This window comes from Equus caballus, chromosome 10 (genome assembly GCF_041296265.1).
Source record: "Equus caballus isolate H_3958 breed thoroughbred chromosome 10, TB-T2T, whole genome shotgun sequence".
Taxonomy (NCBI): Eukaryota; Metazoa; Chordata; class Mammalia; order Perissodactyla; family Equidae; genus Equus; species Equus caballus.
The window spans coordinates 7,057,181-7,071,984 of NC_091693.1; the positions used below are offsets into that span (position 1 = coordinate 7,057,181).

At 56.2% G+C, this 14,804-nt stretch overlaps 2 protein-coding genes across 6 annotated transcripts in view; both read left to right on the top strand.

Moving 5' to 3' along the window:
- Positions 1–2,193, top strand: part of KIRREL2 (kirre like nephrin family adhesion molecule 2) — an 8,129-nt gene extending 5,936 nt beyond the window's left edge. For both annotated transcript variants that reach the window (XM_014733052.3, XM_070222916.1), the window contains 2 exons: positions 36–101; positions 1,224–2,193. In XM_014733052.3, the coding sequence (XP_014588538.3) occupies positions 36–101; positions 1,224–1,559 (402 nt within the window). In that variant the 3' untranslated portion in view covers positions 1,560–2,193. The remainder of the gene's footprint in view (positions 1–35; positions 102–1,223) is intronic.
- Positions 2,194–3,184: 991 nt separating this feature from the next.
- APLP1 (amyloid beta precursor like protein 1) lies at positions 3,185–12,240 on the top strand. 4 transcript variants are annotated; one of them, XM_023649597.2, is made up of 17 exons: positions 3,185–3,438; positions 4,338–4,481; positions 5,281–5,413; positions 5,625–5,737; positions 5,969–6,102; positions 6,219–6,400; positions 6,859–6,989; positions 7,358–7,432; positions 8,319–8,477; positions 8,556–8,684; positions 9,592–9,691; positions 10,467–10,574; positions 10,833–10,856; positions 11,048–11,118; positions 11,344–11,406; positions 11,538–11,681; positions 11,797–12,240. In XM_023649597.2, the coding sequence occupies exons 1-17, from the start codon at positions 3,292–3,294 to the stop codon at positions 11,893–11,895; spliced, it is 1,956 nt and encodes a 651-aa protein (XP_023505365.1). In that variant the 5' UTR covers positions 3,185–3,291; the 3' UTR covers positions 11,896–12,240. The 4 variants fall into 4 exon arrangements, with proteins under 4 accessions (XP_023505365.1, XP_023505362.1, XP_023505363.1 ...); XM_023649594.2 differs by having other exon boundaries at positions 3,188–3,438; positions 6,775–6,989; positions 10,830–10,856; XM_023649595.2 differs by having other exon boundaries at positions 3,188–3,438; positions 6,775–6,989.
- The last annotated feature ends 2,564 nt before the right edge of the window (positions 12,241–14,804 follow it).

The window sequence follows — 14,804 nt, forward strand, 5'->3', positions numbered from 1 at the left end:
CTGACCACTCCCTCTCACTAAGCACTCTCCTCCAGGGCCCCATCGTGCACACGGACCACAGTGACCTGGTTCTGGACGAGGAGGGAACTCTGGAGAGCAAGGTGAGCATTGCGAGGGGAAGGACTCCCTTCACTGGGTCTCCAACTCTCTCCCTGCTTCTGTCCCCTCCTTTCTTGTTCTGTTGTCCCCAGAACCGGGGCCTTGCCCCCCTCCCCTGCCCCCCCTCCATCTCACCTACCTCCACAGCCTCAGTTTGCATGTCTGCTGACTGTGCCCACATAGCTGTCCCAGCCTTGGCCTCTATCTTGGGCCCCAGATCAGGGTTCACTCTGCCTGTGCTTTCCCCATCACAGCCATGTTTCAGGCCTCCTGTGTGCCTCCCCCAGGCCCCTTGCACCTACCAGGTCCCACACTGGCCTTACATCTCCCCACACCTGCCGCACCTTTGGGGTCCCATCTCAGGACAGCCCCACTGACCCCAGGCTCCAGTCCAGAGCACTTCTCTCTCTCCTCTGTCCCTAGCACATGCTATCCTCTTGGCCTGAAACATTCCCACCTTCCTTCCCATCCCTACCTGATTCTCCCCTTCATTCCTCCGGTCTCAGCTCAGACATTTCTTGTTCTAGAAAGCCTGTGCTTCCCTCCTCACAGCCTGGATCCTTCACAGCCAGGACCACTCTGACCTGGGCTTCCCCATCAAGCCCTATCACTCTTCCTGTGTTTCCACCATCGCAGCCCCAGACACTCTGCCTCTACTTCCCCCCTCACAGCCCTGACCCCTCTGGGCTCTGTCTGGTGATTTGTCATTTCCCATTTGGCCTGGGATCTCCCTGAGGACAGGGCCAGGTCTCTCCTAGTGGTAGATGTCCCAGCACAGCGCAGGGCCTGACTGTAGGGCAGATGCATGAATGAATGTCTTGGTCCCTCTCTTGTTCCCTCTCATCTCCTTCCACACCGCCAGCCCTCAGCAGGCCTATGTCCCTCTCTCTCCACCTTCCTCTGCCCATCTTCTTCTGTCCCTTTGTCTCTTGTCACTATTTTTCTGTCTTACTTTGTCTTTCTATCAATCTATTTGTCTGTCTCTCTGTCTCTGGGTCTCTGTCTGCTTCTGCTTCTGTCTCTTGTCCGTCTGTCAGTCTGGCTCTATCTCAGTGTGTTCCTCCATCAGTGACCCTCATCCACATACCCTCACACAGCTTACCTAGTCCCGTTTGTCCCCTCAGGACCCAACCAACGGTTACTACAAGGTCCGAGGAGTCAGTGTGAGCCTGAGCCTTGGTGAAGCCCCTGGAGGAGGCCTCTTCCTGCCACCCCCCTCTCCCCTTGGACCTCCAGGGACCCCTACCTTCTATGACTTCAACCCGCACCTGGGCGTGGTCCCTCCCTGCAGACTGTATAGAGCCAGGGCAGGTTATCTCACCACACCCCATCCACGAGCTTTCACCAGCTACATCAAGCCCACATCCTTTGGACCCCCAGATCTAGCCCCCGGGACTCCCCCCTTCCCATATGCTGCCTTCCCCACACCCAGCCACCCACGTCTCCAGACTCATGTGTGACATCTCTCCAGCTGAAGAGTCCTAGGGTCTTCAACTTGCCATAATGGTTTGTCCTGATTTCTAAGAACCAGAACAAGTTGGCGAACTTACTCCTCCAAAATTGAACATTGAGAGGAGGGAAAGATTGCTACAGTTGTCTGGGTCATTGATGTACAGTCAGCTCAGCCAAAGGGAACGTCCCAAGTGGGAGCAAGATGGCCACTATGCCCACCTCTCCCTGCGTGGGAAAGAGATTCAAGATGGCAGATGGGCCCTTTGAGAGGGATGGAGACAGGGGGTGATGGGAGTTAGGGGCAGGGATGGAAGTTGTTTCCAGACACTGAAAGAAGGTATTTCGAGATGACTACATGCATTGAGAAGAAAGGTAACATAGAGCAGATTAAGATGGTAGCCAGGCCAGGCCATGTGCTGAAGGGCACTTTGCTTGGCCAGTGGAAGTGCTGCCAAGATGGCCCTTCACTCCCTGGGAACCCAAGATGGCCACCATCTTGATTCCTTCCATCTTCCTTAAAGAAGAAGAAGTGGACCTGGAAGAAAAGGAGTGAGGATAGGGCGAGAACTGTCCCTGGAGGTGGGGGAGGGGAATCTGGGGATGAGAATATTTATGTTTAATAAAAAAAAGTCGAGAAGTGAATGTGTCTTAGGGTTCTCCTGGTGTTATTACCCTCCATCAAGGAAGCGGTCCATCCGACCTGCCCCAAGGCCCTTCCTACACCCTAGGCTCTGAAGTGGCTAGCGGAGCAAATCTGTGAACTCCTCCCAGCTCCTTGCTACCCATTTAGCACTCCAGGCTCTTTTATTCCACAGCTACACAAAGATTCACACACCTGACGGGGCTGCCCCGGTTGGCTTGGGTAAGACAGAATTCAATACTATCATTTGAGGAGACAAGGCAGTGAGCCCTGAAGGGGAGGCGGGGAGGAAGAGGCCAGGGATGGGAAAATACAAACGTCCTGGTCCTTAGAGCAAGGATAGGGGTCCTGGCCCTTGCCCTGAGGTGCTGGGTACCTGACTCTGGTCATCCTTAAAGAAAGGGCCTGGGGGCTTTGGTGAGTGGATCCTTGAGCTAGGAATTAAAGGTCCAGACACCTGGGACCTCTGGGAAGCAGAGCAGAAGGCCTGGGCTCCCGGGTCTTAGGGAGGTCTCTGGTCCCGAGAGAGAAGATGCCTGGGGCCCAGACTTCTGGATCTGAGGGAGAAAGGGACTGGGTCTCAATTGATGTGTTCCTGATTAGAGAAATTTGGGAGGCCTGAATTCCTGAGGAGGAATGGGGGCGGGGGGGGGTGGGCAGGTGGGGGGAGGAGTGCCGTCTCCAATGCTGGCGTGCCTGGAAGAGGAGGAAGGTGATTTGTGAGTGTCTGGGTCCAAGGGAGAAGAAAGCTGGGGGTGAGGGTCCGGAGGGAGGACTCAAAATCCACCACGGTGGGGCCCATGGCCTGGACTCCTGGCTGGCTGGGCCCTGGACTTGGGCCGGGCCGCCTGGCATCTCGGGGCGGGGACCTGGCGCAGGCTCCCCCCAGGTCCCACAGCGCTCCACTCTGCGCAGAGCTGCCACTCTATTGTCCTGGCCGGGAAGGCGGGGCCGGCGCGGGGCGGGGCTGGCGGCGCCGGCGCAGCCCGGGGGCGGCGGGAGGAGGAGGCGGCGGCGGTGGAGCCGGGAGCTCCTGTCACCGCTGGGGCCGGGCTGGGCCGGGCGGGAGTGCAGGGACGTGAGGGCGCGAGGGCCGGGACATGGGGCCCGCGAGCCCCGCCACGCGCGGTCTGGGCCGCCGCCGGGGTCCGCCGCCGCTGCCGCTGTTGCTGCCACTATCGCTGCTGCTTCTGCGCGCGCAGCTCGCCGTCGGGAGCCTGGCCGGTGGGAGCCCCGGCGCGGCCGAGGTGAGCCCCGGCCGGGTCCTGGGGGATGGGGGAAGGGGCGGGACCGGGCCTCTGGACCCCGACGCGGACATATCCAGGGCAGAAACCGCAGTCTTTGCAGCCAGGTGGCTGGCCCCAAGGCGCCCCTAACGGCACTAGGCATTCACGAACCCAGGCCCCAGCTCCCCCATCATCTGTCATCTCAGCCCCCTCCCGTCCTCAGCAAAGGGACTGGCTTTTCCAGAGCCCCTGGTCCCAGAAGTCCAGCCCCCTCAGACCACCGTCTCGACCTACGTGACTCAGCCCAACCCCTTCCCGCCTGAACATAGGACCCATCAGGCAGGAAGGCACCTGGATCCAAGAATCCGGACACCTTGCATTCTCTGCACCCACTGAGGGCCCCCACAGCCTCCCAGAACCCAGGAGTCGAGGCCTCCAGCCACTGCCCCCTGACCCAGGATGTAGCTCTCCAGCCCTCAAGGACTGGTGTCCAGGCCTGCAGGGCCCTGAAGCCCGGCCTTGTCGTCTTTGCACCCGAGAATGGGAGCCTGAGCTGGGGATGGAGGGAGGAGGGGCCAGAACGCCTGGGTTCTGGCCGCCTCCCCCGCGATTCGGGATTAACCCCTTCGGGCTCCAGCGCGGCTGCGTCGGGGTGGGGGCGGAGCCTGTCTCCATGGCAACCAGGCCGCGAGAATCCAGGGGGACCCGGGTCGCCATAGCAACAGGAGAGCTGGGGCGCCCCCGCCCTGTGGGAGCTGTTTCCCGGGGAACGGTCCCTCTACGGAGCCGAGTGTGCAGTGCTTGGTGGAGGAGGCTGCTGCTGGGGGTCTGAACATCTGAGTCCTAGGGAGCAAAGGACCGGGTAACCCACGTGCCAGCGTCCCCTGAGCCCTCACTGACCCCCTCCGCCTTCACCCCAGGCCCCGGGGTCGGCCCAGGTGGCTGGACTATGCGGGCGCCTAACCCTTCACCGGGACCTGCGCACCGGCCGCTGGGAACCAGACCCACAGCGCTCGCGACGCTGTCTCCGGGACCCACAACGCGTGCTGGAGTACTGCAGACAGGTGGGCTGGACCTACTGGGAGGGGCGTGGTCGGCGGCAAAGCGGGTCCAAGATGGGGTGGGGCCGCCCATAAAAAGCTAGATATGCAAAAGACGTGGTTCAACGGGCTGAGGGATCTAAGAAGAGAGGGGAAGCTAGGAGGCGTGGCCAACAAAGAGGCGAGGTGAGGATAGGGCAGGACTTGTTTTTGAGAAACCAGGTCAGGAAAGGTGGAGAACTGTGCAAAGACCAGCTGAAGAATATATCCATCCGGTGAAGAGACGGAGTCTAGTGGTAGGGTCCTTAAAGAGTAGGGTTAAGTGGGCGTGGCTAAAGGAAAGGCAGGGCTAAGACAAAAAAACCTACGGACCAGCAAGATAGGGAAAGGGGTGGAGTCCAATGAGAGTGGATAGCGAGGAGGCGTGGCTATAGAAAGGCAAGTCTAGTACACAGAGAAGGGACGGTTACTGAGAAGCCAGACTGAGAAAGAGGCGAGGCTTAAGGGAGGGCGGAACCTATGGGGAGATGATCCTGATTGGGGAAGGGAGCAGAGGTGACAAAAAGAGAGGTGTGCTTAGAGGAGGGACCTTTGTAACAAAACTGGACAGGCAAAGGGGCGGGGCCTAAGGTTAGCGGGGCTTTTAAGAGAGAGCTACTAGGGGGCGTGGCCAATAGGCAGGCAGGCGCTTAGATATCTAAGACAGATTCTGTGGAGAAGCAGGACCTGGGGCGGAGAGGTCCTTCTGAGCTTTGAAAAGGGACATGGCCAGTGGAGAGGCGCGGCTGGCAATGGGTTGATCGCCCCCAACCGGTCCCCGCAGATGTACCCGGAGCTGCAGATTGCACGTGTGGAACAGGCGACACAGGCCATTCCCATGGAGCGCTGGTGTGGGGGTGCCCGGGGTGGCCGCTGTGCCCACCCCCACCACCAGGTTGTGCCTTTCCACTGCCTGCGTGAGTCACAGGCTAGGGGAGGGGAATGGAGGTCGGGGGTCTCCAAGGGTCAGGTTTCTGGGCCCCAGTCTTGGGTCCACATTAGGGAGCCGGATGCCTGGGTCTGGACTGGGGCAGAGAAGCCTCCGAGGATAAAACTATCTAGATTCCGAGGAGGGTGGGGCCAGTGGCTGTGGGAGGGTCTCTCACTCTGGTGTCCCCCATTCCCCAGCCGGTGAATTTGTGAGCGAGGCCCTGCTGGTGCCCGAAGGCTGCCGGTTCTTGCACCAGGAGCGCATGGATCAGTGTGAGAGTTCAACCCGGAGACACCAGGAGGCACAGGAGGTGAGGACCCTGGCCCATCCATCTGCACTCCCCAGAACCCGAAAGTCAGGTCCCCTAACACCCTGCTCCTCCAGAACCCAAGAGTCTGGGCCTCCAACCGCCTCTTCCCACAGAGACAGAACCAGGAATCTAGGCTCCCAACCCCATCAGCCCCCAAGACCCAGGCATCCAGGCCCCCCTCCACCCTCTCCTACGTCACAATCCTGGCAACTGGGCCCACTCTTCCCACAGGCCTGCAGTTCCCAGGGCCTCATCCTGCATGGCTCGGGTATGCTTTTGCCCTGTGGCACGGATCGGTTCCGAGGTGTGGAGTATGTGTGCTGCCCCCCTCCGGTGACCCCCAACCCGTCCGGGACAGCAGTTGGGTGAGTGGGAGGGAATCCTCCATGCCCACCCATCCCAAGGCTCCCGAGGCAGGAGATGGAAGCCTGGGGGCCTGGGCCCAGGTTCTTACTGCATCGGGTCTTTCCCTGCTCCCTAGTGACCCCTCCACCCGGTCCTGGCCCCCGGGGAGCAGAGTAGAGGGGGTTGAGGACGAGGAAGAGGAGGAATCCTTTCTACAGCCGGTAGATGACTACTTCGTGGAGCCCCCACGGGCTGAAGAGGAAGAGGAAGAAAAAGCCCCACCCTCAAGCTCCCATACCCCTGCAGGGGTCAGCAAAGGTGGGGCAGTCTCTGAATCCCGAGGCCCCTCCACCCTGGAGAGAGAATGATTTGAGGGAGCCTTGGTGGAGGGGCATCTTTGGGAGGGGTCTGTGGGGCTGAGGCCCAAATGGGGGGAATGGAAGGGATGGGAATAGCTTTGGATAATGTAGAGGTGGAAGGGCTGGCCTGTGAAGAATGCAAAGAGTGAGAGTGGCTTGGGGGTACCTGAAAGTGGAGGAACCGTTTGGTAGGTCTTGAGGATTATTTTGGGAAAGCTTAGAGGATGGTGTAATGGATTCCTAAGATTTGTAAGAACAGGCCCAGTCCACAACTACATCTCCCATGATGTCAGATAGCAGCTATGGCTAAAATGGACCCATGATGGTCTCCAGTGTGCTCTAGGAAATGTAGTTCTCAAGGTAGGAAAAGTGACCTGGAGATGAGCTTCAGTCTGACTCCGATTCCCGGGCTCGCAGTGACTCCCACCCCAAGGCCCACAGACGGTGTGGACGTGTACTTTGGCATGCCTGGAGAGATCAGCGAGCATGAGGGCTTCCTGCGGGCTAAAATGGACCTGGAGGAGCGTAGGATGCGCCAGATTAATGAGGTGATGCTACCGGGGGCCCTAGGATCCCCTACCACATGGAGCTCCCTAAATACCAGGAAACTCCTCAGAGATACATTGAGACAACCTCCAAGGGCTTGCCAGGCCCCCATCAACACCTAGCCCTCACCACCACCCCTAAGACGACCTTGACCCATGTAGAATCCCACTGAGATGCTACCAAATGCTATGGGAACTCTGGTCCACAGTATTCTTCCACTTTAAATTCCTCCTGAGTCTTCCCTCTTGGGAACCCAAGAGCCTGTGGGACTAAAGGGATCTGGAGCCTCCAAAGTCTTGAAGAGGGATTCAGAGACTCAGTGAGTGGATCAAGGTGGATTCTAGGACACTGAAGCCCCCCTTACCCCCAGGTGATGCGTGAATGGGCCATGGCGGACAACCAGTCCAAGAACCTGCCTAAAGCCGACAGACAGGCCCTGAACGAGGTAGGACAACCTCCAGCGGGTCCAACTCATGCCTGTCGAGGAGCTGGGGCACACCTGGGCTCAGCCTGACTCAGACCTTGTCCCGCCTCATCCATTTCCACTCCTTCCTACTTATATAGGCCTCTCCTGGCCCCACCTCCCTACATCTGGCTCCACCCCTCTTGGCTTCCGTCTGACTGGACGTTGCTCTTTCCCTCCTCCGATTGGCCATGTTTTGCCCTGTCTTAACTTGATCCTTACTCTGAGGGCTGGCTGTGAAGTTGTCTCAAGCTGGGCCCCCTGTAGACCCAGCCAGGTCCCTCTCAGCCTCTCTTTGATGCGGTCACATCCCTGTTAGGCCCCGCTCCCTGACTCTGGTCCTGCCCCTCTACTCTCACTTTCACTCAGTCCCTCCCCAGCAGGCCCAGCCTCCTGACTCGGTCCCCCCCTCTCAACCTCACCTCGGTGCAGCCGTACCCACTGTGGCCCCGCTCAGGTTGACCCCAATCCCTGACCCTTGCTCCCACCCTTCTCAGACTCGCTGGGGAACAGCCTGGCTCCAGTTGGCCCTGCCCAGGCCTACAGCACTACCTTTCCTACAATACTTGGTCTCTTTCACCTTGACACAGGCCAGCTCTGTTCCTAGATTGTTCCCACCCAATACACTTTACGCCATCAGCTTGGCTCCCAGTAAGTCCGGTGCTGTCCCCACCCTACCTGGCCTGTAGCCCCACCCCTTCCGGTCAGTGTCCTGTGATAGTCCCACCTCCAGGTTGACTCTGCCCAGACCTAGGCCCACTGCTCCCCCACCACCACTTGGCCCTGTAGCCTGCCTTTCCAGACTGCCTTTGACCCCGGCTTTCACCCATCTTCGTCTCTCCTGACCTTGTGCCCACCCCGTTGCCAGCACTTCCAGTCCATTCTGCAGACCCTGGAGGAGCAGGTGTCTGGTGAGCGACAGCGCCTGGTGGAGACCCACGCCACCCGGGTCATCGCCCTTATCAACGACCAGCGCCGGGCTGCCTTGGAAGGTTTCCTGGCGGCACTGCAGGGGGATCTGCCTCAGGTGTGGGGGCTGTGGGGGCAGAGGGCAGAGGGTGAAAAGGGCTGGGATGGGTGAAAGCAGCCTTCATCCCTCCCACAGCCAGAGCGCGTCCTGCTGGCCCTGCGGCGCTACCTGCGGGCGGAGCAGAAGGAGCAAAGGCACACACTGCGGCACTACCAGCACGTGGCCGCCGTGGATCCCGAGAAGGCCCAGCAGATGCGCTTCCAGGTGCTCAAATTCTTCCAGCTCCCAAATGCCCTGCTATCCCTCAGACTCCTCTCTTGGCCCTCAGACCCCCTTTCTGTCCCTCGGACCTCCTTCCTATTCCTGGAGTCCCCCGTTCTGTCCCTTGGGACCCTTTCCAGTCCCTTGGACCCCCACTTCCCAACTTAGAACACTGCCCTCCCCACACCGTAGACCCCTTTTTGTCCCTTGGATTCCTACTTCCTGTCCCTTGACGCCACTTCCTGTCCCATGGATCCCTACTTCCTCCCCCAGAGTCCCCCTCCTGTGCCTGGAACACTGTTCCTGTCCCTCAGCTCTCCTTTCTCCCTAACCCTGCTTATTTTCCCTGGAACCCCTGTTCTGTGCCTTCAGATCCTAATTCCTGTCCCTTGGACGTCCTCTTCCTGTCCGTGAATAATCCATTCTATGTTCTTGAACTCCAAGTCTTACCCTTGAACCACATTATTTCTATATGACCCTCCAATCCCACTTCCTTTTCTGGACCCCCCTCAAACTTCACTTTCTATTCTTCAGACCCTACTTTCTGCCCCTCCTACCCACTTACCTCCGCTTCCTTTCTTCTACGCCATGTTCCTTGTGTCCTGTACTTATTTTGTCTCCTGTGCCCTGCTTTTCCTAGCGACTGCTCCTTTTCCTTCTACTTTACCTCCTTTCTCAAGCCTCTTACTTCCTGTCTTCTATACGTCTTTTTCTTCTTTTTATATTCTGCTTCTCCTCCTCCAGTTTCCTTCCTCTGGTGGCCCAGTTCCTGGCCCTTGTGCCCTGCCACCTGTCCATTATATGTGCTACTTGTCCTTGGACGCTATTGACCTGCCTCCTTCACCCTGCCTCAGTTTCCCCACCTCTAGCCTATACTGCCCCTTCATACTTCATACTCCCTCCCCCACAGGTGCAGACCCACCTTCAAGTAATCGAGGAAAGGATGAATCAGAGCCTGGGGCTTCTTGACCAGAACCCCCAGCTGGCTCAGGAGCTGCGGCCCCAGATCCGTGAGTGCCTGTGACCCCTGGTTCCCATTCTAGATCTCTAAGAGCAGATCCTGACCCCCAACTATTCACTCCCACCCGCCAGTTCAGTTATCTATTCCTATGTGACAAACCCCAGAACTTAGTGACTTGAATCAACCAACTTCTTTGCTCGTGATTCTGCCATCTGGTCTGGGTTCTGCTGGGTGCTTCTCCTGCTGGTCTTGCCAGTGGTCAAGCTCGTAGCTACATTTGGCTAGCCGATCAGTTCGGGCCTGGGACTCTGGCACAAAAGAGCCTTTCTCCCTCTCCGTGTAGGCTTGGGGTCTCTCTTCTCTGGAACCCCTTCACATGGTCTCTCCAGCAGAGTAGCTGGACTTCCTACATGGTGGTTCAGGATCCCCACAAAAGTGGAAGCTGCCAGGTCTTCTTGAGGGTTGGGTCCACATTCTATTGGTTAAAGCAAGTCACAAACCCAGTCCAGATTCAAGGAGAGGGCCTACACAAGAGCATGAGTACCAGAAAGCGTGACCTCCCACAGCTCCCAGATCTATTGTGACTTCCTACTGGATGTCCCACACCTAACCCGAATTCCCCTACTCTTTAAGGAGGCCATTCTCTTCAAACTTCAGCCTCCATCCTCCCTGCCAGGGCTGCCTCCATCTAGCTCCCACTTCCCCAGATCATACTCGGGCTGCCCCCAGTCACTCAACTGTTAGGTGCCATCTGCTCACCCAGTTTTGTTTTGTGAGGTCCCTGTGCTCACGACCTCAGCCACCTTTCTGCATGTTCCCCTCAGAGGAACTCCTCCACTCTGAACACCTGGGGCCCAATGAATTGGAAGCCCCTGCCCCGGCGGGGAGCAGTGAGGACAAGGGTGAGCTGCAGCCTCTGGATTCCAAGGATGGTGAGTTAACCCAAATATAGGTAACACCAGACTTAGGGGACAGGCCCTCAACCTCAATCTAATCCCCTAAAGTCAGGGGTGTCTTAGTCGCCACAGTGAGTGGGAGAGGATGGGAAGGAGTGTCTAAGGTTGGGGAGGCCTCTGAGGATCCTTGGTCCTCCTTCTGTGGCCCCTGGGAGGGTGTTTCTCCACCTTTCTTCGATGATGCCCTCCTCTCTTCATTGTTCCACCTGCCTTGCCTCCCCCGGCTGCCAGCAGACACCCCCATGGCCCTTCCAAAAGGTGAGTATCTCACAGAGTAGACCCCAGCCACCAAATCCCATTGAGTCCCTGAACCCGGAATGGAAAAAGGGCCCACAGGTTGGGAATCTCAGACCTCCTGGGGTGGAGTCTGGTGCCCCCTCTAACCCCTTCCTCAGGCGAGGGTAGCACCACTCTGGACTCTCTGGAATGAGATAGCACTTGGGGGGTAGGGTCCACAGAACAAGATGCTGCATCCCCTGGGAAAGAGAATATGTCTCCCCTGGAGCAGTATGAGCGAAAGGTAAGTTAGTCAGACCTGCGGGCACCTGAGGGAGGACGGGAGAGGGGCTGGACTCCTGGGCCTGAAGGAGGAGGGTGCTAAGGGTTTGGATTCCTTGGCCTGAGGGAAGAAGGGACTGAGGACATGGACTTCAGGGTCCTGGGAAGAAGAGGGCTGGGGGATGCCCTCTTGGGACCCAGGGGAGGAGGAGGCTGGGGCCCAGACTGACACCTCCTGCTCCCCCAGGTGAATGTGTCTGTTCCAAGGGGTTTTCCTTTCCACTCATCGGAGATTCAGAGAGATGAGCTGGTAAGAGGAGGAATATTCTGGGTACCTAGGGGGAGAGGTCAGAGGTCAGTGGCTAGGCTGTGACTCCCAAAGCCGCCTAGGGCCCTGGTGAGCCTCTAAGGTGACCCCTGCCCCATCTCCTCTCCCCACAGGCACCAGCCGGGACAGGCGTGTCCCGAGAGGCTGTGTCCGGTCTGCTGATCATGGGAGCGGGTGGGGGCTCCCTGATCGTGCTCTCCCTGCTGCTGTTGCGCAGAAAGAAGCCCTATGGGGCTATTAGCCACGGAGTGGTGGAGGTGAGAGACACAAAGACGTGGAGTGGGGTGGAGTTCCAAATCCTGGGCTTGGAGTGGCTGTGAGATCTGTGGTCAGGTCCCCATGCCCCACTATCCCTCCGCTGTCCCTTTGCAGGTGGACCCCATGCTGACCCTGGAGGAGCAGCAGCTGCGTGAACTGCAGCGTCACGGCTACGAGAACCCCACCTACCGCTTCCTGGAGGAACGACCCTGAACCAGCCCCCTTCACCCCTTCGGCTGAGCCCAGACCTTCCCTCTTCCTGGAGCCCCAGAACCCCAACTCCCAGCCTGGGGGAGGGGTCTTGAAAAAGTTCATTTCCCCTTGTGAGGGGGCTGGAAATTATTTTTCCTTTCCAATTCCAAATTCCATCCCTAAGAAGTCCCCAGGTATTCCCAGCTGCCTCCCTGCTTGGGACCTCTTCACCTTAATTTATTTTGTACGTTAATTTATTGTTCCTTAAGGTGACCACTAGCTTGGTCCCAGTGTCTGTTGTTCCCTGAAATTCACCCTCCCACGTGTCCCCCACTAACATCCCAATAAAGTCCTCTTCCCCACCAAGCCATCCTGCGTCTCTGTCGGGGAAATCGGTGTGTAATCATAGCTCTCAGCGCTAGTGTGCATCCTTGCCGGGCCCTCCTCCACCTCCTTAAACCGGAGGAGGGATCTTTAAGTCTGGGCGGGGCCTGTGGGAGGGGGCGTGGCCCGGAGACCTTGGACAGCCTCTCACGCCCAGCCAGGAGCTTTCCGTGGTGCTGAACGGGCCTCGACTTCTAGGCCTCTATCTGCTGGGTCCCAGGGTGGACTGCGATGAGGCTGGGCGCTGGCGAGTTTCCCCGGCCTTCTTCTTGCCCTCACACACAATCACACACAGCATCCCCCCCAAGCTGAGAGCCCGATGAGACACTGGTAATCTTGAACCGCTCTTCTCATTCGCAAGTCTTCATCCCTTCTTGGGGAGGCAATAGGAATTCCTCTGGGGCGAGGAAATTTCAGTCACATGTTCCAGAGAGGGTTACGTGGTGTTTGCAAGTGCCTATTGGAATTTATACCCTCACGTGTCCCATTTTGTAACATGTTGGAGTTATTACTCTGCGTGAGCTGTTACCTGTCCCGTGAGGGTTGTTGTGAGGATGAAAACGGTTAATATTTATAGATATTATTTTATAATATCTATATTATATATTATTTTATAATAGCTATATTATATATCTATCTATATATTATATATCTATATTTTATCTATATGATAAATATAGATAATATTTATAGGTTAATAGAGACGTTAGAACTGTGCCTGTTACTTCACAGGTAATTGTGGGATAAATGTTAAAATGGTATGGCAGCAAACACCCATATGGCGCTCGCTCTGTGCCCAGCACTGCTCCGAGGGCTTTACATACATTGGCACACTTAATCGTTACTTCTCCTCCGTGAAGTGGGCACTACGACTATCCTAATTTATAGATTGGGAAATGGAGGCAAAGAGAAGTTACATCATGTTCTCAAGGTCACCATCTAGGAAGGGTCGGAGCTAGGAATTCAACCCAGGAAACCTGGCTCCAGCACCCATACAATTGGCCATTTTGCTAACCTGCTGCCTAATAATTCGTGGCTGTTCCATATGGTGTTCAGGTTGTGCACTGCAAAATTCCAAGTGATATGGTTCACTTCCTAGACATTATAGATTTGCACTTTTACCACAATTTCCCAGCAGATGGCAGTAGTGTGCCATGTTCCTTTGTCAGCACAGCAGGCAATTTTGGGACGAATGACTTAGGAGGGAGCACCTATTTCTAATCCTCCCGAAGGACCTATGAGCTCACAGTGGCTCTTCAAAATGTGTACATGTAAATACAGGTCATGTATATTAAATACAGGCCTGGAGGTATTAGGAGGAAGATGCCTACACGATGCAAATTGGAGGCAATGCCACAGCTTCATTAGAGCACCCAGTGTGCAGTAGCATCTGATCCTGGTTATATCTTCAGGTGTACGCCAATGACCCTAGCAGAAATCTATGACCAGCATCACCAGCAGGGGAAAAGCTGCGTTTGGGTTTGCACAGCCAAGGTTGATGAACATGCTAACAGTGGGTGAAGAGCTCCAAGCAGGTGGGATGGGAAATGAAAGGCCATTTTGCTCCATGTGCTCAGTGCGTGATTCTTTAATGTTTACCTTTTAATGGCAATACTTAGAGTGATTAATTTAAAAACATTGTTATTATTGAAATTCCAGCAGGAAAAATAATTTTACTATTGCTCATTTGATGTCCTTGTACCCCTAAGCCATTCTTGTTTTCCCACTGAAAATAATGTTAATTCTTTTAATAACACGAAGTTTCTTGGAGACATTTTATCAATGTCAGTGGCATGTGTGTGTATGGATACATATTGGGATATACATCTTAGATCTCAGCAGAATCTAAGATGCCATTAATGATAAGAAATAGTATTATTTTATGTACCAAAAGGAAAACAAGGCAGAAATTAAACTATGCCACATAATTGACTGTAAGATGAATTTCAATTAAGCTCTTAGAAGAGGTGACATTTACAGTGTATTTCCATGAATTCTTCACGGGCCAGCTGCCTCTATGTGAGTACACAGAAGAGCTCACGCATGCCGGCACAGGGCAGCTGATGCAGGAGACTTACACTGGTGGCCCCTAACAACTCCACCTCCCAAAATTCATGCCCTTGGGTAGTGCTCCCTTCCCCACCAAGTCTGGGCTTGGCCACGTGACTGATTTTGACCAACGGGAGGTCAGCAAGCACGATGCAAGCAGGGCCTCATTCTCTTGGAACACTCCCTCCGGGAGCCAGCTGTGAAGGGATGCACCCACCCTCCTGCAGAACCCACATGGAGAGAGATGCTCAGCCCACTTCCAGCAGTTCCGGCCGTCTCGGCTGAGGTATCAGACACGTGAGTGCAGCCGTCCTGCCTGATCGGGCCTCCAGCTGACTGCAGACACATGAGCGACCGAAGAAGATAGCAGAACTGCCCAGCTGAGCCCAGTCCAGATCACAGAATCATGAACAAATAAGTGGTGACTGTTTTAAGCCTTACATTTTGGGGCAGAGGCACCAGCACACACCCTGAAGTGTGCTTGGTTTGTTGTCCAT

Coding starts and splice junctions, on each gene's coding strand:
- APLP1 (XM_023649594.2), top strand. CDS start 3,292: ATGGGGCCCGCGAGCCCCGCCACGCGCGGTCTGGGCCGCCGCCGGGGT. Junction 4,482..5,280: donor TGCTGGAGTACTGCAGACAG/GTGGGCTGGACC, acceptor CGGTCCCCGCAG/ATGTACCCGGAGCTGCAGAT. Junction 6,990..7,357: donor GGATGCGCCAGATTAATGAG/GTGATGCTACCG, acceptor CCTTACCCCCAG/GTGATGCGTGAATGGGCCAT.